This window comes from Scyliorhinus canicula, chromosome 21 (assembly GCF_902713615.1).
Source record: "Scyliorhinus canicula chromosome 21, sScyCan1.1, whole genome shotgun sequence".
NCBI lineage: Eukaryota > Metazoa > Chordata > Chondrichthyes > Carcharhiniformes > Scyliorhinidae > Scyliorhinus > Scyliorhinus canicula.
In genome coordinates, this window is record NC_052166.1 from 21,656,339 (window position 1) to 21,681,135 (window position 24,797).

The window sequence follows — 24,797 nt, forward strand, 5'->3', positions numbered from 1 at the left end:
CCAGCCAGGAATTTATTTCAATCGTCAAGTCAGAGGAAACAAAAGCATGAATGTGGGTTTCAGCAGCAGATGAGCTGAGGCAGAGGCAAATAAGAATAGTTACAAATGTGGAAATAGACGATCTTAATGATGCCATGAATATGAAGTTGCAAGTTCATCTTTAAGTCAAATGACACCAAGATTACGCCTGGTTGAGTCACTGACAGTTGTCAGGGTAAAGGGTGGAGTTGGTAGCTAGGGAAACAATGGCTTCAGTCTCCCCAGTCTGATGGTAAGGATTGGCTTACAATAGAGATCAGTGAAGATCAGTGGTATGAACGAAAGGACTGTCTTGTGCAGACATGAAATTTGTAATAGCCAATTCGTAGCCTCAGCGCAGGAACTCTGACCAGATGAGGAAGACTCTACCTTTAACCCAATGATGCCGCTCAGTTGTAGTATTTATACTGCTGTCCTAAAGGTAGATAACTCAGCATAGATTGCAGACCTAACCTGGGTTTTTTTATGATCTGCATATTTGACGTGTGTACCTATCATTTGAGGAAGCACGAGGAAGTAGTTGAGGCTAAAATAATGTGTTAATTTGAAGAAGGAATTGGATATAGCTCTTGAACTGAGGGATATGGGGAAGGCAGGATCAGGGTATTGAACTTGATGATCAGCCAGGATCATAATGAATAGTGGAGCAGGCTCAAAGGGCCAAATGGCTCATCCTGCTTCTGTTTTCTATCTATGTTTCTATGTATGATTCTTAATGCCTGGAATTTAGGTTAACCTTAACTTTGAGTGACTGGTTTTCTCTCTGGTGAAATATTTGAGTATAATCTAAACTAATTTGCAGGTGTCATGTACCAGTGGCAGGGCATCCTGTACTTGGCATCGCAAATGCTGAGGGAAATCTGGAGCTGTGTAATCTGACACATTGTGAGGTATGTGGATTCATTTTTCTATTGGATTATTAAGAAAACGTTTGAGATGCTGATCACCTGTATATATTTTATATTCTGTCCATGTAATGTTGCAATTTGCATCACAATGCATTTAAATTACACTTAACTGAGTTGAACTTTTGTTCTAATATCAGTATAGGGATGTGGCTTTTGTCTGCAGTTCTTCACGCACTGTTCCTAATTGTGAAAAAAACAGGAGTGTGAAACCATTATCAGTGATTCGGAATAGAGAAATAGCTAAATGTGCAATTTATAATGAAATCCTGCCTGGAATATGGTCGTATCCTCAAGCTCTTGTGCAAAAATAAAGTATGCACAAACGGAATTGGTGAATTTTCATGTAACTAATGTGCTGTTCGTTGATGCTCAATCTTTTAGTCCTGCATAGTTCTTTTTAAATATCGACTTGATGCTCATTCTGCAGATTTGTAGGTCACATCAATGTCACTTTGGAGTTGGCATTGCATATAGGACATGTATAGTTGGAAGAGAATACATGATTGGGCAGTTTCTACAGGTTCTCTTAACAGTGGAAAAGAGCAGGTCGGGTGCTGATCTGATGTCATGTTAAATCATGGAAGAACGTTAGAGGGAGAACAATGGCAAATAAAGCTGGATGTAGAATGACTGGGTAACTAATCAGGCTGTTGCTTTCAAACGTTTTACAAGAGGAAATCATGCTTGATATATCTACTGGAACTCTTTGAGGATCTAACTGGTAGACTTGATGAGGGGGAGCCAATGGATGTGGTTTATTTGGACTTTAGAAGGCTTTCGAAAAGGTCCGACATAAGAGATTAATGTGTAAAATTAAAGCACATGGGATTAGGGATATTTGGATGGATAGAAAATTGGTTGGCAGGAAACAGTAGGAATAAACAGGTCTTTTTCCAAGTGGAAGGCAGTGACTATTGGTGTAGTACAGGATCAGTGCGAGGACCCCAGCTATTTACAGTATCTATTAATGATTTAGATGAGGGAACTAAATGTTATCCCTCCAAATTTGCAGATGGCATAAAGCTGGGTGGGAGATGAGCTGTGAGGAGGATGCAGAGACGCTTGAGTGTGAATTGGACAAGCTGAGTGAGTGGGCAAATGCATGGCAGATGCAGTATTAAGTGGATGAATGAGAGGTTATCCACTTTGGTAGCAAAAACAGGAAGGCAGGTTATCACTTGAATGGCTATAGATTGTGAGATGGAATGTGCAACAAGACCTGGATGTATTGCTGGGTGTAACTGCACAAACCTTTCACGTGCCCACTTTCATGACATTCTTGTAACATAATTGAGATGAACTTCTAAAATTTCAGGGGGCACATGGCTTATACAGTGCTGCTTTAAAGAATTGCAGTTCCAGTTCCAATTAGCCTTTACACTTCTGAGTTAGAGATAGGGATGGCGAAGCAATCCTGGTTTCTGTTCCAAATCACCATCTACTTCCCTGACTGAAATGTGTGAAGGTTATGGATATTTGGTAAGCATAGAAATGGACTTGCCTGTAATACTCCCTGAAAAGCTGCAGTTACCATCGATCCGCGCACATGATACTGACACTCACGAACATGTATCCCAATTATGAGTTGATGCTTTCAGGGAAGGGGAGAACATTGGTGAAAAAGACAAGTGGAGCTGTAAATGTTAAAATTGAGTTATTTGTGGCTCATCATGATCTTTTCTTTCAGTAGAAAAACAGCTGCTCCTTAGAACCAATGTGCAGTGTTTGCATAGGCCCAGATTGCCTTGCTCTGTCCCTGGATTGGTCAACTGGAAGAGAACAGTAAGTCTTTATTCATGCATTTGTTTTCCTTTTGGTGAGTTTTGTTGTATTTAATATTACAGCACAAGCAGACTATTTGATCCATTGAGTTTATGCCACCTCTTTCATGGGGAAATCCAGTTAGTCCCAATTCTATTCTTGTTCCCCATAGCCCTGCAGTTTCTCCTTTTGTTTATTTATCCAATTTCCTTTTGAAGGCTTGCATTGAATCGGTTTCTACCAGCCCATCAATTAATGCATTCACAAATTTTTGTTATATTAGAAAAAACTTTTCTTCATGTTGCCTCTTTCATCCTACCCCATGAATCTCCTGGAGCTGACACACAAACTAATTTCAGGGTTCTACTATTACATGATGAAACCTGGCTACTGGAAGGCATACAAGAATGGTCTGAGGTGACATATAAGAATGTATGAAAAATTTTGAATGGTGAGAACAAATAACTGGTTGACTTGCTGTCTCCTAGTGCTGTGATACCTGTTTCATAATTAAGACTGTTCCTACTGTCATGGGAGTGTCCCTTTAAGAAATGTTTTTGTCTTATCACATGGCTTCAGTGATGTCATTATGTGGTGGAGCTGGGCTGTGGCTCTGGGTTTTTACTTTCGGTTTGAGTTGGGACCTGGCTGTGCTCTGAGTTTTACTTTCGCTTTGAGTTTGAACTGGTTTGTACAGCACAGGTTGAAAAAGAAGGTTTTTTAAAAGCTGTTTGCAGACTGCTTGATAACTTGAAAAGAAATAATTGCTTTCTGGAAGGAATTCAAACCTGATGTGTCAATACCAGGTCTTGAGTGCTGTGTGCTGGGCCGCACCTTTCTAGTTTATGGGATCTTGTTATTAAATTGGAACAGCTTAAGGGGGAAATGTATTAAGGGTTATTCATAGAGTACTGTAGCTGTGGGTATTTTTGTTGGTAGTTAATAAAAATGCTCACTAAATTTGTAGCATAAACATTTTTGATTAAAAGTGCTTAAGGCCTCTGTTGAATAACACCTGAAAGGCAGACCCTTGTGCTCATCGTAACCAAAATAAACAGTAGTAGGTCAGGTGATCTCCTTGATATACTTTGGAGTTTTCTAAACCCTGGCCCATAACATTACCCTCCTTGATCCATATAACCTTCAGGGAGAGGTGAATAAAAATTATGGCTGGATGGAAAAATTCAGCTCCAAACCTACACTCCAATTCTCATTACACCTACTCCAGGACCATGACTTGTGTTGCTTGGTGCCTACCTATTGTTATGATGTGATTTCTGTTCCAGGTCATACTTGGCCCAATGTCCTTTAAAGGTAGACCCTGAATCTGCATTCACTGCACTGACTAGCAACTTGTTCCATCAGGTCTACTATTATCTGGGAAAAGAAGGACTGCCTAACATCCAACCTAGTTCCACCCATGTGTAACTTCTATAATTTCCACAATCTATTCCATTCATTATTTTATAGAAGTTGATCAAATTGCTCTCAAGTCTTCTTTTTCTCAAGTACACAGATCCAGCTTTTTAAGCCAACCAATAAGCTACGCTGCCAGTTTGGTGAAGGTGACTCTGGCAGCTAGTTGATCTTTACTCTCTATCTGATTATATGTGTTGATAAATAGAAAAAGTTTTGCACGTCCCAGAATTGACATCCATCACCTTGATTAACATGAAAATTTCACCCAAAGATCAGTATTTTTAGAAAGTGGGATTAAAATGTGCGGCTAGTTTCTTTTTTATATCCTTTGGCCAGCACAGACACGATCGGCTGAATGGCCTCTTTCTGCTGCGTTGTATTTCTTTGGTTCTAGGGTAGATTTTGTGATCAGTTTCTCCATTTTAGAATTCCATCCCCATTAAACATGCCAATTCACAGAGTCACTTTGTTAATATTTAGTGAAATGTATTTTCTTATTGTCTCTTATGTTTTCTAGTCTTGAAGCTGAATCTTCCTCTGTGTAAAATATAACAGTACTAATGTTATGGTCTTTTTCCTTCTCTGCTGCAGGAAACCACTGAAGATCATTAGTAGTGACTCAAAGGGCTGCCTGAGCCTTCTGTCGGTGGACGGTTGTCGATCAGCACTAGAGGTGGTCTCTCGCTGGAAGGCGCATGACTTTGAGGCTTGGATTGCAGCTTTCAATTACTGGAACACAGACGTTGTTTATTCAGGTAGCCTTGTCAAACCTTTCTGAGCAGCTGACTGGCAAAAGACAAGCCAAATGTGCTCTTTATCGGTGCGTGAATTGTGGCTGTTTCTACTCTATTAGAAGTCTGTTACCCTAACTCTTATTTTGGTTTTCTCCCCTCTAATCCGTGCTGATTAGCACGGTAGCATAGTGGATAGCACAGTTGCTTCACAGCTCCAGGGTCCCAGGTTCGATTCCCGGCTGGGTCACTGTCTGTGCGGAATCTGCACGTTCTCCCCGTGTCTGCGTGGGTTTCCTCCGGGTGCTCCGGTTTCCTCCCACAGTCCAAACGTGCGGGTTAGGTGGATTGGCCATGCTAAATTGCCCTTAGTGTCCAAAAAGGGTAAGTGGGGGTTACTAGGTTACGGGGATGGGGTATTACATGGGCTTGAGTCGGGTATTCTTTGGAAGGGCCGGTGCAGACTCGATGGGCCAAATGGCCTCTTCCTGCACTGTAAATTCTATGATCTATAATTCGGAAGATGCTGTTAAACAGGTATATTCCGCCATCTAGTATCTTGCCCAAGTGACCATTCATCATGTGGAAATCTGGATAATTCATGTCAGCAAATTTCCAAGTGAACAGAGAAAAAAACATCAAAGGCAGGATTTTGCCCATGGCTTCAATACCCCAGCATCATGGTCAAATAGGGCTCAGAAGCATGCACTGTGTGGCGACGCTGACCTGGCTGTGATTTTCCATGAAGTGTCCAATTAAAGACGGCAGGTAGATTCTGAAAGCTGGTCAGCCAGTGTGAGGTCACTTTAGAACTGCAGCAGGTTGCCTTTTCAGGTAAGTGAGAGAGGGGGTGCCCCCTACTTGTTCTGATGCTGGGAAGCCAACTACAGGCACCTACACTGTTCTGTGACACCTCTGGGGACCAGGAGGCCAACTGCAAAATTCAAATCTGCTTCTGACGATAGGCTTTTAACTAGCAAAGATGGTTACCTTCCACTTGTCGATGAGTTGCCTTGCCTACAGTCATCCTGCCTCCAAGAAAATGGCCTGGGGCAGGATGTAGATTCGGGGAACCAACAAACCAGCCACACCACACACAACAGATGCTGCAAGTGCTAGTGCTGCAGCTAAGAGTTGGTCTCTAAAAAACAGACATTGACTGAGCATCTTTGTGTGGTCTACTGGTTTATACATATACACACTCATCCATCAGGTGAGCTATCTCCAGTATTCTAAATAGAACCAACAAGAATTGGAACTCTAATTTAATCTTGAAGAATAGTGGAAGTTGAGCTTTTAAAATTAAGTAATTGCTAGCTAAATGAAATGTTAGAGATAATTTATCTTGTAAAGGCAATCTTCCTTCAGGGCTCTGCCAGTACAGCTGTATTGCCAGATACATGGAATGAGTGACTCTGGTATCCGCTGTCAGGACAATCTTGTGTATAGTAGAGCAGGAAACTCTCCAAGGACCTTGCATAACGAGTATATAGTATATCTGGTCTCAATTCTGATAATGTGGGGAACCTGGATACCTTCAATGATGAAAGGTTCCACCTGAAATATTGAATTTCTTTCCTATTTTACAAAAACAAAATACTGCAGATGCTGGAAATCAGAAATCTGAAATCTGAAATCTAGTAGAAAATGCTGGAAACCCAATGGGTCAGACAATGTGTGGAGAGACAAAGTAAGCAAATGTTTCAAGTGGATGACCTTTCATCAGAACTGGAAACGTTAAATGTGTGACCGGTTTTAAGCAAGTAAAGAAACAAGGAAAGGATTAGGAAGGGTAAGAGCACAAAGAGGAAGAGCTGTGATAGGTTGAGAGGCAGAAGAGATGAAATGACAAAAGGAATGATGTTGCGACACAAAAGAAAATGACAATGGACAATTACGGAAAAGACCAGTGTTGTCTAATACGTTTGCCACATGCAGTAAATCGGCCACAACCATGGTGAATTGATCCTGCTCATTTTTAGAGCCTTGCAATACAGGCGGAGATATTTACAAAACTGAAGGAGGCCATTCATCCCATCAGATCCATGCCAGCTTCTTACAAAACAATCCAGTCAGTCCCATTCCTCGCTCAATCCTTGTAGCGTTACATGTTTACTTCCGTTAATTGCCCACCAAATTTCCTTTTGAAATTAATCTATATTTTGGATGTGCACTCTGATTCACACCTTGCTTATGCTCTGTTGTCTCCCGTTTCTGAACAGTGTGTCCGGATGCATAATAGACCTTTGGCTCCTGGCCAACCTCCTGTAATCTCTGCTTTTATGCCAGCGGCTGTATTCCTTTCACATGCTTGTTTTAACAGATCTAATAAGATCACCTTGGATACAGAAACAAAATACTGCGGATGCTGGAAATCTGGAATATAAATGCTGGAAGTACTCTGGTCAAGCAGCATCTGTGGAACGTTTCAGGTTGATGACCTTTGATCAATACTGTTCATATGGCAGGTCATTGACCTGAATGTTAACTCTGCGTTCTTCAAAGATGCGGATTGAACACAACATTTGGACATTGCTGAACTACCCCAGCTTGCCAAAATTGTACAACTTCAAGTCATTGGTAGCCGTGCAGTGCTGTCCATTGCTCACAGATGTCAACAGTTTGCGAAAATCTCCAACTACCAGCTAAACAAAACCAAGTTTTTCAGTTAGCATCCGCTGTGTCCGTAGAAATTCCGAGAAAGCCCTGAGGAAAGTGCCAGTGAAGGGCGGCAAGTAGAGGAGGAAACACAGGAAAACAAATTACTCCATCTACAAAGTGATGAAGCAGGTTCACCCTGACACCAACATCTCCTCCAAGGCCATGAACATCATGAACTCATTCATCAATGACGCCTTTGACGCCTGCTGCTGCCCAGGGAACTGGCCAAGCATGTTGTGTCAGAGGGGACAAATGCAGTCACCAAGCATACCGGCTCCCAAGTAAAACTACACCCATGCTCATACCCACCATTGCAACTTGAACACAACTCAGTACTGTGCGACTCTATAAGTGAACGTCAATTCACTACATCTCTGTGACCAATTTGCTGCAAGTGTATTGGACAACACAGCTTCGATACATCTTTGGTTTCTTTACTTGCCCCTTTACCATCCCCTTTTGTCATTAATCGTTCCTACTTTCTACCCCATCGCAGACCTTTTCCTCGCCCGTACTTGCTGAACACCTGTTGCAACTCTAACTTCTTCCAAGTCAGATGAAAGGCAAAAATATTAACTTTTCCACTTTCCATGGATGCTGTCTGACCTGATTTTTTTTTTCTTCTGTTTTTCATGCAAACTGACATTCTGGTTTTTCTAACATTTTCAGCTTTTTGTTTCCCAATTTTTATTGTTTGCTTTGTTCTTTAGTACTATTTTATAAAGAAAACCTAACTCATTTAAATTGGCACTTGTCTCACTGTTTGTCTTGTAACTTTACTGTTGTGTCGGATCCAGTGATCAGTACATGACGAATTTAATATAAGACCACATGTAGCAGTATCTTGCCTTAATGATGCTTGAGTGGAAGTTTGTAATCTCAACATTCAATGTGGTTGCACCCACAGTTGAAATTTCCTTGTGCAGTGCAGATTTTTCAAATGTGTTCCCTGCTAATTAATCTTTTCCTCAACTTTGGCTGGAAGACTGATTCTTGCTAAGACACACTTACTGCATGTAGCTGGAATGGCACTTTCAGTTTATGAATATTGGTAGGCTGTGCATTTATGGAAAACATCGCACTGTCATGTCCTGACATTTGCATTGATGCATCAGCAGATTAACAATTATCCCTGACTGAAAGTTTTTCTCTCCTTCCTGAGGCAGGAGGGTTAGTTTCAGTATCCTGATCCAATCAGTTGCATGATTTGAGAAGATGTTTAATTTGTAAGCTGACTAGAAACTCGTGGCCTCTAGGTTTACTGTCTGATTGCTTTCTTTTTGCCCCCCTCTCCAGGAGGAGACGACAGCAAACTCAAAGGCTGGGACATGCGGATGGGGACTGACAGATCAATCTTTATCAGCAATGGGTACATGTTTTATTTGTTGGAACACCTGTGTATTTAATATTAACGCATGAGTAATAAGATCATACAGTTTTAAAGATCTGAATGTTTTTTTTCCTATTAAGATTTTTATACTCTGATGAATCTTTGTACTTTGTTGAGATGAGTTATATCAAATCTGGAGGATGGAACACGCTTCCAAACACATCAAGTGTTCCCAGGGTTAGGGTACAGCTTGGATTCAGAGGAAAGATCCTTTTATGCCAACCGTCAATCTTTCATAGGTTCCGTCTAGCACGGGTTGCTTGGTACAACTCCATGGACAGGATTGTGCCAAGGGCAGGGCAGCGCAGTGGGTTAGCCCTGCAGCCTCACGGCGCCGAGGTCCCAGGTTCGATCCTGGCTCTGGGTCACTGTCCGTGTGGAGTTTGCACATTCTCACTGTGTTTGCGTGGGTTTCGTCCTCACAACTCAAAGATGTGCAGGGTAGGTCGATTGGCCACCCTAAATTGCCCCTTAATTGGAAAAAATGAATTGGGTACTCTAAATTCAAAAAATATATATATTGTGCCAAGGGCCTTCATCCATGGTAATTAAATTGTGACCGCTGCAAACTCACTGCAAACTCTTTTTTTGGTAAAAAACTCATGGACAGGTATTGGAAGAATTTAATTTGGGTCCCAGGTTTGAAAGGACAGAGGATAAAGCCACTGCATCAGCTAGTCATACACTTTAATCTATAGCAATCTGATGCCAATTCCCATGTTTTTTGTTTTGGTCATTCCTTAGTCATTTTAACAAGGGCTGCTTCTGTTTGCAGATTTTTATTTTGCGATCTCTTGTACTGTGCTGAGAAAGAATCAAAATTCATGTTAAGGCTCTGTTGAATAGAGCAAGGAATCTGCACAGAATCTTAGCAATGTATCAGACTGTCCCAAGGAAACCTGATCCTGTGTCTCAATCAACATCCGCATGGATAATAATCAAGAATGGAAACCTGACCTTTTATTTTTCCCCAGTGGCATTCAGTCCAATAATATCACTTTTGCCACTCTAGTTGAGATCGCTGACTCAACAAAGCCTGCTTTGACATCGGGCTATTTTAAGGCTGCACTGGGGGAACGAGGCAGGGATGCCCCCTCTCCCCATTGCTGGTTGTGCTGCCATAGAGCCGATGGCAATTGCACTGAGAGCCTCAAGGGGCTGGAGAGGGAGAGGGCGGGGGCGGGGGGGGGGGGGGGGGGGGGGGGGGAACACACACAGTTGCTATACGCGGATGACCTGCTCCTATATATTTCTGACCCGCTAGAGGGTAGAGGGGATGGTAGAGATTGAGGATTCTAGGGGAATTTGGCCGGTTTCCGGGTTATAAATTGAACATGTGGAAAAGTGAGATGTTCGCGATCCAGGCAAGAGGACAGAAGAGGCGACTGGGGGACTTGCATGGAAGGGGGAAGCTTTCGGTATTTAGTCATCTAGGTAGCACGGGAATGGGAACGGCAACATCAGGTAAATTTGCCCTGACTGGTGGACAAAATGAAGGAAGACTTCCGAAGGTTGGACACGCTCCTGCTATCACTGGCTGGGAGGGTACAGACAGTGAAAATGACGGGCCTCCCGAGATTCCTGTTTGTTTTTCAGTGCCTCCCCATCTTTATTTTTCAGTGCCTCTCCATCTTTATTCTGTGGGCCTTTTTTAAACGGGTAAACAAGGTGATCTCTGGCTTTGTATGGGCAGACAAGACCCCGCGAGTAAAATAGGTGATGCTGGAGTGTAGCCGGGTGGGAGGGCGGGTTAGCGCTACCGAACTTTAGCAATTACTATTGGCCGGCAAATATAGCCATGATTAGGAAGTTTTGGGGGGGGGGGGGGGGGGGGGGGGGGGGGGTCGGTATGGGAGCGAGTAGAGGCGGCATCATGTAAGGGCACGAGTTTGGGGGCATTGGTAACGGCATCTCTGCCGTTCCCGCCGGCACGGTACTCCACCAGCCCCGTGGTGGTGGCGGCCCTGAGAGTCTAGGGCAATGGAGGAAACGTGGGAGCATCGGTTTGGACTCCAATCTGCAATAATCATCGGTTTGCCCCGGGGAGGCTGGATGGAGGGTTTTGGAGATGGCAAAGAGCAGGGATCAAGAGTATGGGAGATCTGTTCATAGAGGAGAGCTTTCCCAGCCTGAGGGATTTGGAGGAGAAATTTGAATTGGCGAGAGAGAATGTGTTTATCTACCTGCAGGCATGGGACTTCCTACGCTGGCAGGTCTCAACCTTCCCGCTCCTACCACCAAGGGGGATACAGGACAGGGCAGTTTCCAGAGTATGGGTGGGAAAGGGGAGGGTTTCAGACATCTAGAAAGAACTCATGGGGTCAGAGGAAACGCAGACTGAGGAGCTGAAACTCAAATGGGAAGAGGAGTTAGGAGGAGAGATAGAGGATGGTCTCTGGGCGGATACGTTGAGTAGAGTCAACGTGTCCACATCATGCCCCACACTCAGCTTGATGCAATTTAAGGTTGTTCACCGGGCACACATGACAGTGGTCCGGATGAGCAGGTTCTTTGGGATAGAAGACAGGTGTGCGGGAGGACCAGCAAACCATGTTCATATGTTCTGGGCATGCCCAAAGGTTAGGGGATTCTGGCAGGGGTTTGTGGATGTCATGTCCAAGGTGTTAAAAGCAAGGGTGGCACAGAGTCCAGAGGTGGTGATTTTCGGAAGATCCGGGAATCCAGGAGGAGAAAGAGGCAGACATTCTGACCTTTGCTTCCCTGGTAGGCCCGGAGACGGATACAATGTCAGGGTTCGTCCGGAGGTGGCCGGGGGGGGGGGGGGGGGGGGGGGTTTGCTTGGATAGTGTGTAAGAAAGGTGGGACCTGTGAGGGAGGAAGACGGCCTTTGCACTATGTTTATATTTGTATGTACACTGTTTCTTCTGTTGTTACAAAATCATAAATACCTCAATAAAATGTTTTATATAAAAAAAACAAAGCCTGCTTTGAACCTGTGAGCTGCTGGTATTGATGTTGTCTTTCCCAACTGATTTTTCTCAGCGGGGATTGAAAGGAAAATAGAAAATCCCAAAATGAAGTTAATTTTGAAAAAATTGTTTTTCAGACATTCAATGGGAGTGTGCAGCATCCAAAGCAGCCCCCACAAGCAACACATCTTGGCTACTGGAAGGTAACCTTTCTACTTGCCTTGACCAACAGCAGTCACAATGAAATGAAATGAAAACCGCTTATTGTCACAAGTAGGCTTCAATTAAGTTACTGTGAAAAGCCCCTAGTCGCCACATTCCAGCGCCTGTTCGGGGAGGCTGGTACGGGAATCGAACCGTGCTGCTGGCCTGTTTGGTCTGCTTTAAAAGCCAGCGATTTAGCTTAGTGAGCTAAACCAGCCCCTGTAAAATGAAAATCGCATATTGTCACGAGTAGGCTTCAATGAAGTTACTGTGAAAATGGTTTTCTATCTGAGGATTTGTCTTGTTCTGCAACATGAGGCACACTCAAACTTTCTTTGGGCCACCAGTAAGGACAAAAGTTGACATTTTTTCCAAAAGCCTGCAATCACTAATCAATAAAGACACCTATCGTGTATTTTTATCTTAACTTTCATTGATATCTGTTACAGAGCTGGACCAGACCTCAGTTAGGAAACTGGAGGAGAAACCCCAACAACTTTGAAATTTGTAAACTGTGAGGAAGGGATACTTCAATCCCAGGAGTAATTCCACTGACAAACAGGGATTAAAAAAAATATTAAAACAAACTTTATTCTTAATGAAGGACCAACTACATTAGCATCACGGGAAATAGCTTACAATTAATAGTTAAATATTCTTAACAATGAAACACTTTAATTTCAAACTTATATCTTCTCTAACTCCAATTAGGCAAAGTCCATTGCAGATCAAAAGCCACTTGTAAATAAAGTTAGCAAACAGAAATACTTGCTGTCCTCTATATAGAAAGACCCTTTCAGACACAAGCTGCAAGTCCTTTTGCCTTTGGCAGACGAAAAGCAGAACTGTCTGCTACAGACCTGATTCATCCCATTAATTACATAATCTCTAATCCACCAATTGTCTTATGACCATCTTATTAGGCTAAACACAACCCCTCAATTAGTTCACCCCTAAGGAACCTTCTTTCTATAAACTAAAGTTCATTAGCCCTATATAGGTAAACAATTAAAGGGTTAAAATCAATCATTATGCTATTTTTATGACATTTCTGACTAACTCAGCAACATTTTAAAAAAGGTTTGTTTTAATTCCTGTCCTAGAAACATTTGGATTTGGACAGCTAGTAAAGTGAATTGAATTTTTTCTGATTGTTTTGTCTACAGCTACGATGAGCATGTTCTTATCTGGGATTTCCGGCAGATGAAACGGCCTCTGGTGGATACTCATGTCAAGGGCGGTGTTTGGAGGGTGAAGTGGCATCCAACTCAGGAGAATCTGCTGCTTGCAGCTTGCATGCACAATGGGTACCACATCCTGAACTGTGAGGGGACATTCAATAGCTCTTTAGCAGGTGGGTACCATAAATCTAATGCGTATTACAAATATTAATGTTTAACCACTAAAATTAAAGTAGTATTGTGCACTAACGAGCTTAGCAGCTCACCCAGTAGCTGAGTGAGTAAATGAACTGTCTGCAGTAGTATTAAACCATACATGCTAGAAATATGTCCCAGGCTTGATTCTTGGTCTTAAGTTATCTCATCTCAGCAGAGATAGCAATGAGACTGATAAATTTGAATTTAGTGCCTCTTAGCTAGGTAAGGAGAGAAATCAACCACAGTTTCTTTCCTCATTTTTAGAAAGCCTACATGTTCACGTTAAATGAGGGAAGGATTAGTCTTCGCTATGATTACTACCATATGATTGTGCATCAGACATGGTTATGTGGTTGAGCTACCAGAGAACTGTTGATCAGTTAAGGAAAATGGGGTGACCTTCCCCTTAGACGAAGAACAGGCATCTCCCTCGTGCCTCTCACCTACTCCCACAGCAGTGTTTACCGCAGATCTCCAAAGTCCAGTTAACGCTACAGTCTGCCCTGTAATATTCTACACTTTTGCCTTTTCAGAATCCTAACGAGTGCCCACAAGTCCCATGGGCTTTCCTTATCGCTTTCAACATGATGTTTGAACCTGTCCCATCTTATTACAATGTAACACCTAGGCCTCCATCCTCCGTACCTTCCTTCCTGGTCTGAGGAGGAGATCCATTTCTTACCTTGGCTACATGCCTTCCTTTCACTCTCCCACTTCCTATTCTTTTCAAAATTATGCGGGTGATTCAACAAAGGTTTAAATTAATGGATTAGCTCATTATGGTCATAATTACGCCTTGTCTCGCAATTTTCGCCCTCTGGTCTTTAACATGAGTTCTTATCGTAGAAGGTAGGGACTTCTTAAATTCCCTTAAAATATTAATCTCTCTTAGAGCCCATACGTAGTTTCAACTCCTAATGTTCCGACCCACCTATTAAAATTGTTCTGCTTAATCTTTTCAAATTTTGCATAAGTCTGTCCCGGCTGTCTCCTTACATTCCAAATTTTAGCCTCTATCCCTCAGGGACCCAGTCCTATGCATCCAGAATAGCCTTTTTTACTGTCTCATAATCCTTAAGACTCCTGCTGTGATAGGAAAGCCGCATGGGTAAAAACCATTTTTATCTTGGCCACTCCATTTTGGTTGCTATTTTCTCAAACCGCCCCCCCCCCCCCCAAAAGGTTTCTACTTCTCATCCAATTTTGGGAGGGCCTGTATCAATTTAAACATATCGCCACTGGGTTGTGTTCCAGGAATAAGCACCCCTCTACTTTTTGGCAGCTTCCCACTCATTTGTAATGCCTTAAGCTGGACATTCAAACATCATTTTTTAAAAATAAATTTAGTGTACCCAATTAAGGGGCAATTTAGCGTGGCCAATCCACCTACCTTGCACATCTTTAGATCGTAGGGGTGAAACTCAAGCAAACATGGGGAGAATGTGCAAACTCCACACGGACAGTGACACAGAGCTGGGATCGAACCCGGGACCTTTGCGCCGTGAGGCTGCAGGGCTAACCCACTGCGCCACCGTGCTGCCCCGACATTCAAACATCATGTTGGAAGCTATAAGGAAAGCCCATGGGACTTGTGGGCGCTCGTGAGTTTTCTGGAACGGCAACAAAAGTGCAGAATATTACCGGGCAGGCTGTAGCATTAATTGGACTTCGGAGATCTGCGGTAAACACTGCTGTGGGAGTAGGTGAGAGGCATGAGGGAGATGTCTGTTCTTCGACTAAGGGGAAGGTCATCCCATTTTCCCCCTCCCTCTCTTTCCAACTTCATCACTTGCATCTCCATTTATTGTTCTCTTTTTCCTTATACCTCAGCATTCTTTCCTGTTGCTGCATCTGTATTTCTATTCTTATTAATTCCCGTTCATGCTCTAACTGCAACCAAACTCTCCCCAGCTCAACTTCCCCACCAGAAAATGTCCCTGATGCTATACGACCACATGGGCTCCTCTGTGTTCCTATCAGCTCTGAAGTTGTCCACCTTAAGAAAACACTTAGCAGCTTCCAGACCCATCCTGTTATATCACTACAAGCCTGGTGTCTCTTAAAAAATTCACGCTGCAACCAAAATTCGCCGTCTTAATGTTCCAAAGATCCTGGATGAGCCCTCAAATTATGTTACGACACCCTGGGCTAGAGCATGATCAATTCCAGCCACACAGGCCCTGGAGTCCCAACAGAAGCAAATTAACCAATAATTTGTATAAAAATTCCTGAAAAATGTATCCCTTGGCTGCCCAATAATTTACAGTCACTAGGTTATTTACTGTTTATTTATAACAGAAATAAAGAAATATGCAGTAATTACAATGGAATAATGGCAAGCTAACCTACTACCCCCCTTTTAACTGTCCCATCCTCTACCTACACATACAAGACAGACAAACATAGGGGTGGGAAGGGGTAAGAATGATAAGAATGAAGGTAAAAAGGATCAGAGTCCTTGCTTTCGATGTTGAATTTTTTGCCGCAGGCTTTCCTCCCAGTATGCTGATCGATTGAAGCTACCGGTGTACAGTTGGTGATGGTCTTCTTGGAGAAAATTCATTTAGTACTTACAGGCAGTAGGATTTCTTCTGGAGAGCTTTTATTAAACTGGGCCTTCAACTCAAAGGTCCACCTTTGAGCCTACGTCTCTCTTAAGACTCGTTGTCTCGCCTCAGAGACAGCTTCCAGCAGAGTTTTAATTTCAATCCTTAGCAGTTTCACTAAAATGACATCCAGTCTTACTGGGGAAAGAGAGGAGGTCTTCTGCTGGATTTCTAGAGAGAATTTATCAAAGCAGAGGAGAGAGCCGAGCTGCTGCTTCCAGCTTCAGAACCAAAAGCGAAATCAAAAACCCAGCCGATCGCACTGAGAAACATTTCAGAGAAATCAGAACCAATCACCACTGGTTATTGGCCAAGCCCAGCATTTCGAGCCAGTTCATTCGCCGCCAGCCAAGTCGGTCAAACTGAGTCATCACTGATCGCTCCTACTTGAATTAAAAGCAAAGCCGGCATTAAAGTCACTTACACCTTGCAGACAATGTGCCAGACACCACTATCACCATTGTCCCGTCTCACCTGCAAGACAGACCCAGCAGACGTGGCGGCACAGTGGTATACAGAGTCGAGAGGGAGTTGCTCTGTGAGTCCTCAACATTGATTCTGGACCCCATGAAGTCTTGTGGTTTCAGGTTAACTTGGGCAAGGAAACCTCCTACTGATTACCATGTGCTGTCCACCATCAGCTGATGAATCCGAACTTCTCCATGTTGAACACCACTTGGAGGAAGCACTGAGGGTGGTAAGGATGTAGAATATACTCTGGGTATATTCAGTGCCCATCACCAAAAGTTGCTCAGTAGTACCACCACAGACTGAGCTGGCCGGGTTCTAAAGGACATAACTGCAAGACTGGAACAGCAACAAAAGGAAAAAACATACTTGAGCTCATCGTCACCAACCTGTCTGCTGCGAGATGCATCTGCAATGACTGTATCGATAGAAGTGACCACCGCACAGTCCATGTGGAGACAAAGTCCCATCTTCACATTGAAGATATTCTCCATCGTGTTGTGTGGCACTACCACCATGCTGAATGGGATATATTTCAAACAGATCTAGCCACTCAAGACTGGGCATCCACGACGTGCTGTGGACCATCAGCAGCAGCAGAATTCTACTTGACCACAATCTGCACGTCCAGCCGTGAATGGTGGTGGACAATTAACTCACTGGAGGAGGAGGCTCCACAATCCCCATCCTCAATGATGGAGGAGCCCAGAACATCTGTACGAAAGACCAGCCAGAAGTGCCGAGTGGATGATCCATCCATCTCGGTCTCTTCCGGAGGTCCCCAGCATCACAGTTGTCAGTCTCCAGCCAATACGATTCACTCCACGTGATATCAAGAAACGGCTGAAAGCACTGGATACTGCAACGGCTATGGGCCCTGACAATATTCCGGCAATGATACTGAAGACTTATGCTCCAGAACATGTCCCCAAATAGTCAGCGGGAAATTGAGGCGCAAATATGGCAGGAGGTTAGGGTGGTAATAGTAGGGGACTTTAACTTTCCCAACACTGACTGGGACAGCCATAGCATTAGGGGCTTGGATGGAGAGAAACCTGTTGAGTGTATTCAAGAGGAATTTCTCATTCAGAATGTGGATGGTCCAACTAGAGAGGGGGCAAAACCTGACTTGGAAATAAGGAAGGGCAGTGTTAGTTAGGGATCACTTTGGGACCAGTGACCATAATTCCATTAGTTTTAAGATAGCAATGGAGAATGATAGGTCTGGCCCAAAAGTTAAAATTCTAAATTGGGGCAAGGTCAATTTTGATGGTATTAGACAGGAACTTTCAAAAGTTGATGGGGAGTCTGTCGGCAGGCAAAGGGACAGCTGGTAAGCTTTCAAAAGTGTGTTTACCTGGGTTCAGGGTAAGAACATTCCTTTCGGAGTAAAGGGCAAGGCTGGTAGAAGAAGGGAACCCTTGATGACTCGGGATATTGAGGCTCTGGTCAAAAGGAAAGAGGCAGCTGACATAGTTAGGCAGCTGGTTCCAAGTGGATCCCTTGAAGAGTATAGATGTTGTCGGAGTAGAATTAAGAGGGAAATCAGGAGGGCAAAAAGGGGACATGAGATTGCTTTGGCAGATAAGGCAAAGGAGAATCCAAAGCGCTTCTGCAAATATATAAAGAGTAATGAGGGAGAGAGTAGGGCCTCTTAAAGATCTACAAGGTCATCTACGCGAGGATCCACAGAGATGGGTGAGATACTAAATGAGTATTTCTCATCTGTATTTACTGTTGAGAAAGGTATGGATGTTAGGGAACTTGGGGAAATAAACAGTGATATCTTGAGGAGTGTACATATTACAGAGAAGGAGGTGCTGAAAGTCTTAAAGCGCATCAAGGTAGATAAATCCCCCGGTCCTGATGAAATGTATCTCAGGACGTTGTGGGAAGCTAGGGAGGAAATTGCGGGTCCACTATTTGAGATATTTGAATGGTCGACAGCCACAGTTGATGTGCCTGAAGATTGGAGAGGAGCGAATGTTGTGCCTTTGTTTAAGAAGGGCCACAGGGAAAAGCCTGGGAACTACAAACCGGTGAGCCCAACGTCTGTGGTGGGCAAGTTGTCAGAAGGTATTCTGAGAGACAAGATCTACAGGCATTTAGAGAGTTGAGGACTGATTAGGAACAGTCAGCATGGCTCATGAATTTAAGAGTTTTTTGAAGGGGTAACCAAGAAAGTAGATGAGGGTAGTGCAGTCGATGTTGCCTACATGGACTTTAGCAAGGCCTTTGAAAAGGTACCGCATGGTAGGTTGTTGCATAAGAATACATCTCACGGGATCCAGGATGAGTTAGCCAATTGGAAACAGAATTGGCTTGATGACAGAAGGTTGCAGAGGGTTGTTTTTCAAACTGGAGGCCTGTGACCAGTGGTGTGCCTCAGGTATCATTGCTGAGTCCACTGTTCGGTGTTATTTATACTAATGATTTGGATGAGAATTTAAGAGAGATGGTTAGTGAGTTTACAGATGACACCAAGAGTGGTGGCATAGTGGACAGTGAAGAAGGTTATCTAGGATTGCAACGGGATCCTGATCAATTGGGCCAGTGGGCCGATAAATGGCAGATGAAGTTCAATTTAAAAAAATGTGAGGTGATGCATTTTGGTTGATCGATTCGGGGCAGGACCTACACAGTTAATGATAGGGTGTTGCGGAGAGCTATACAACCGTGATCTTGGGGTACAGGTTCATAGCTCCTTGAAAGTGAAGCTACAGGTGAACAGGGTGGTGAAGAAGGCATTTGGCATGTTAGGTTTCATTGGTCAGAACATTGAATACAGGAGTTGGGACGTCTTGCTGAAGTTGTACAAGATATTAGTAAGGCCATACTGGGAACACTGTATAGTTCTAGTCACCTATTATTGAAAGGATATTATTAAACTAGAAAGTGCAGAAAAAATTTACTCGTATGCTACAGGGACATGATGGTTTGAGTTATAAGTAGAGGCTAGATAGACTGGGACTTCTTTCCCTAGCGTGTAGGAGGCTTAGGGGTGATCGTATATAAGTTTCTAAAATAATGAATGGCATTGATAAGGTAGAATGAAGCAGTCCATGTCCAAATGCAGCAAGATCTGGACAATATCCAGGCTTGGACTGACAAGTAGCAAGTTACATTCACACCACACAGGTGCCAGGCAATGATCATCTCCAACAAGTGTTGTACGTTTAGCTGCTGTTGTATAAAGAGCCAAAGGTTCTGCTCCTTTTCCACAAACACCTTTTAATTTACTTCAACAGACTCTGCACGAAACTCTAACATCACATCAACTCACACAAAGGCCACCTGAAGCCCCTTTACATATCAGTGTCAATTATTGGATACTTAACATAAATGAGACAACTATTTGGAGTGGATCTAACCATTACCCATGACATTCAATGGTATTATCATCGCTGAATCTCCCACAATCCACATCCTGCGGGTTACCATTGATCATAAAATGAACTTGTCAAGCCATATTAAGGTGGTTACCAGAGTAGGTCAAAGGCGATGAATCCCAGGGCGAATAACTTGCCTCCTAACCTACACCACCCCCTTCCACAAACATTTGATCCTTTCACCACCAATGAACAGTGGCAGTCGTATCATCTAAAGTTGCATTGCAGTAACTCGCCAAGATTCCTTAGGCAGCACCTTCCAAACCACTACCATCTAGAAGGACAGGAGCAGCAGATAGCTGGGAACCCCAGCACCTAGTTTCACTGTTGTTGGGTCAAAATCCTTGAACTCTCTTTCTAACAGCACTTTGGATGTACTTACACAGGGACTACAGAGGTTCAAGAAGACAACTCACCACCACTCTCTGGCAACTAGGGATGGGCAATAAATTGGCCTTGCCAACATTTCATAAATATATATATTTAAAAAAAAAGGTCCATCAGTCGTCCATGGGTCAGAATTGTAATAGCAAATAAATAGGGAAAACTGGGATCAAACCGGTTTAAGCCCCAGCATAAGTTGGAGAAGTGAAAGCTGAGACGAACAACACTGTTAACTTAGTTTGTATAAATGTTTTTTTTTAACATTTCAAACTGGGCCTATTTGGAGCTGGATTCTAAGAGTCCCCTCCTTGTCTATTTACAAGTTGAAGTCAAAGTAGCAGTTCTCTGGAAGATGCACTCTGAAGTTGAGATCTCGAGGGGACTTTAAAAGCACAAACTAATTGGAAGATATTTCTTTTCAAGTCAAAGATCTTGACCCCAAGTTTTCTAAATGGAAGAACTAATTTATATTCAAAGCAATCTTCTCCCTGAACTGAATGATGCCATTCTTAAATCCAATGGCTAGTTTCTGATTGCTGTAGTAGTCGATAATTGAAAGGGAGATGATGCACATCTGTATCTTACATCCGATAAGTACTGGGAGTTGAACTTTTCCTAGAGGCTGTGAGGGTGTATATCTGCCCAAAGCATGTTCACCATCTATCTACAGGCACAAGTCAGGAGTGTGATAGAACCTCTCTCCTTGCCTGAATGAGTGCAGCTGCAACAATATTTCAAGCTCAACACCAGGACAAAGCAGCCAAATTGATTAGCACCACTTTCCCTCCAATATTGGCTCACAGTGGTAGCAGTGTGTATATTACCAGATGCACTGCAGCAACTAACCAAGCCTCCCATGACTGCACCGCCTAGAAGGAGGACAGCAGATGCATAGGTACATCACCTCCTACAAATTCAGCTCCAAGTCACGCACCATCTTAACTTGAAACAATATTGCTGTTCCTTCAGTATCACTGGGTCAAGAACTGTAGTCTGCAGCGGTTCAAGAAAGTGACTCACCACTGCAATGGGGGACGAGCAACAAATATTGGCCTTGCCAGTGATGCTAACAACGCAAATGGTTAAACCATGATTACCTCTGCTCATTCTGGTGGCTTCGGTGAGTGTAAAGAAAATTCAGTAGTACCACTTGAAGAGCAGGGCGCTCTCCTGGTGCTTTGGATTATGTTCTTTGTGAACTAATGCCATCAAAACAAACAATTATCTCATTGCTGTTTGTGAGATTGTGCCTAAATAAATTTCATATGTTCATTTACCCTTGTGTCTCCAATTTCAATAACATTAGGGGAAAAGCAGGTGATAGGCATTTGATGTACAAATGGGGACAGCTGGGGCACTGGGTGTGTGGGTGAAGCATGTTGACTCTGTACCAAGTCCGTAAACTCTCAAGCAAGGAAAGACTGTCTTCACCATCTGGTGTGTAACCTGTAAACATCCCATGTCCCTTCATAACATCTATGATTGTTGAGCTGTTTTGAGCACCAGACCAACACTCAACCCTATTCTCTTCCATTGTCCTCATAGTAAGAAGTCTTACAACACCAGGTTAAAGTCCAACATGTTTGTTTCAAACACTAGCTTTCGGAGCACTGCTCCTTCCTCAGGTGAATCAGCAGTGAAGGAGCAGTGCTCCGAAAGCTACTGTTTGAAACAAACATATTGGACTTCAACCTGGTGTTGTAAGACTTCTTACTGTGCTCACCCCAGTCCAACGCCAGCATCTCTACATGCTTGTCCTCATAGGCACACATTTAGTTGGGAACCCTGGATGGGGAACAAGAGCAGAGACCTTAGCTTGTGCTGTATTTTCTAATCTGGAGACTTCAGTTCCAGCATTGCAAATGAACAAACTGAGCTCACTTTAGCCTGCAATGTCCCTAGCCTGTGTGAATCAGCTGCTAACTAAAGGTGTGATGTCAGGAAGGTCCCCAGTGGTGGAGTTTCTGTTTCACCAGATGTGTTTTACAGCTGGTGATTTGATGCAATATTCTGGCGAGATTCAAGTTGTAGATGTAGAAATCAAAGTTTCAATAAAATTTAGCATGAAATGAAATAAGTTCCCCTCCTAACAGCACTGTACCTACACCACAGGACTGTAGCAGTTCAAGAAGGCAGCTCATAACCACCATTTTGACGGTAACTCAATATGGGAGGTAGATGCTGGCCGAGCCAGTGAGCGAATAAGCAAAAAAAAACCCAGAGTTCTTACAAAAAGCCTGGAAAATGATTGGGCTGAAGGCCAAACTACCACAATTGGTTCAGAGAAAGATACATGCTGAACTGAGATGATCTTATGGAAGGCTTTTTAGACAGTGTGGAATGGGGCCAAAAATATTTTTAGACACTTCTAATGATATCTCCTATGGTTAAGGTAGTGTGCAATTGAACCAGATTTGTACTTGTCTATGTACTTACCAACAGGCACGGAACCGTTGCCTTAAGCTTTAATCTCATTGGCCTATTCAGTTTCTTAGCAAACCAGTCGAATGCCAGTTTACTTCAGCATGTTTGATTTTTGACTTTTCCTTCCAGCTGCAGATGAGAAGGAAAGCCCCATTCTTTATTCCTACATATTACACAACTCGCTGGCCTATGGGGCGGACTGGTCGAGATTATCATTTGATGCTCAGCTCCCCACCGAACATCAACCTGTATCATCTTCAACTGAAACCCAGAGCAAAAGGGAATATGACCAAAGAGCAAAGGAAGCAGAGGTGAAGTTCCAGCACCTGAAGCTTCAGTACGAGTCTCCCACTGGCTTATTTGATATGGTTGTGGAAGATGAGCTGGATGATTATGGAGATGGATTTCCTGGCAGTTTACAGGCCAGTGCTACATCTCAAAGTATGGACCCTGCAGCAACAAACAATCCTGCTGCTGTTCATTGGACTAAAAGTAAAGCCAGTCTTTTGGCAACGTGTTCTTTCTACGACCATATCTTGCATGTTTGGAGATGGGAAAGAAGTAATATTGTGTCTTCCAGTTAATTTTTAAAAGTTACAAGTGTTAAGTAAATTCACTTAGTTGACAATATATGTGGGGCATATCTTGTTTATTTCAGTACTCTAGAGGAAAATTACAGGACTGGGCACTGTGTACCGAAGATGGAGTAATATTCTAATATTACTTCTTCTCAGTCAGCTGCAGAGGCACTGCAGGAGAGCAGATAAGTACACCATTAATTGGTCATTGTTATATAAGAAACATGATACTTAAATATCTCCATATCCTTTCTGGTGCCACTAGGCATATCGACAGGGAGGTTAAATTGAGAGCGAGAGAATTTCTGGAAAACGTCTAAGTCTCCATTGTCACCAAGAATTTCTCCTTGATTTTATAATTTAAAAAAAATTTCTAGATATTTGATGTCAGACGAGACATAGCATCTCAGGCAATAATGAACGCATAAGGTGGTGCTTTATAAACTTCTCAGATCACGTCTCGTGGCTGGTAAATTATCCCAGTTCACATTTTTGAGTGGCGAGATGAAAACTAATGCAATTGTGGTCCTCTGTGTTCAATAAAATCTCAGTGAAGAGTTCTTGTTAAAAGCTACTTTGGGACTTCCTGGAAGTCTATAGTAGACAGGTTTGACTACGTTTATTTTACTGAAGTATTTAGTCAAAAACTATTTTTGTCACAATCTTTCTAACTGCCTTCATTAATGTACAAATTGGTTTGTAAAAATGTACAAATTTAAAGGAACTCCAGAATGTAATTAAAATTAAACATTTGGTTATTCAATCATATTCTGAGCTCTTTTTTTTTCTAAGCTTGATTTTTTTTCCCTTGAAAGGGAAGTTTATTTTATTTTAAGGAAATGATCACCTCTCGGCGATGTGGAGGTTATACACTCCTTCAGGCATTTTTCCAGGGAGCGAAAGATCTTAGTGGTGCCTTTCTTGTCAATAGTTTGTATCCTTCACCCTCTAGTCCTCAGCATTTTCGAGAACATGTAGTGAAGAATAATGGAAGGGGTCAAGCACAGCTTTATTTCAAAAGGAGCTATCTTTAGAAGGTGTACAATTTCTGTATTTGCAGATGTGATGGAAGTATAGAGGCAGTGAAGGAGAGGGTGAACAAACAAAAAGGAAAGCTTTTGAGAGGATAGAAGGCAGGTGAGTTTAAATGATAAAAGGGGTGATGGTGCAAGGCAAAAGATAGAAAGAAATGGAATAATCGCTTCTCGGCCTTTTGGCTAAGATCGAGCGTAGATCGAGCCTTTTGGCTCAGAGCTGGTATGTCTCTTGCGGGGACCATGAATTGGATTTAATTTGAATTGGTTTTTGGAGCAGGCAAGGAGCTGGATTAGGGGTTCCCCTCTGATGCACACTCTGAGCCCTGGCTTTGTAACTCAGATAAAGTAATAAAAAAAGATACAAATGGAATAAGCATCATTATCAAATTTAGCAACCATACAATTTATATAAATGACCTGAAAGCAAAATGTTGAGGCCCCGTGCACTGATACGTGTGGCACATTAGTTACATTCTCTGTCAACCAGAA

General features: G+C 42.9%; 1 protein-coding gene across 1 annotated transcript in view; it reads left to right on the forward strand.

The window, feature by feature from the left end:
- Positions 1-24,039, forward strand: part of dph7 (diphthamide biosynthesis 7) — a 38,249-nt gene extending 14,210 nt beyond the window's left edge. Inside the window, exons 4-10 of the mRNA XM_038781871.1 lie at positions 842-929; positions 2,638-2,729; positions 4,719-4,882; positions 8,816-8,888; positions 11,977-12,042; positions 13,210-13,397; positions 22,823-24,039. Of these exons, the coding sequence (XP_038637799.1) occupies positions 842-929; positions 2,638-2,729; positions 4,719-4,882; positions 8,816-8,888; positions 11,977-12,042; positions 13,210-13,397; positions 22,823-23,277 (1,126 nt within the window). The 3' untranslated portion in view covers positions 23,278-24,039. The remainder of the gene's footprint in view (positions 1-841; positions 930-2,637; positions 2,730-4,718; positions 4,883-8,815; positions 8,889-11,976; positions 12,043-13,209; positions 13,398-22,822) is intronic.
- Positions 24,040-24,797: the final 758 nt, after the last annotated feature.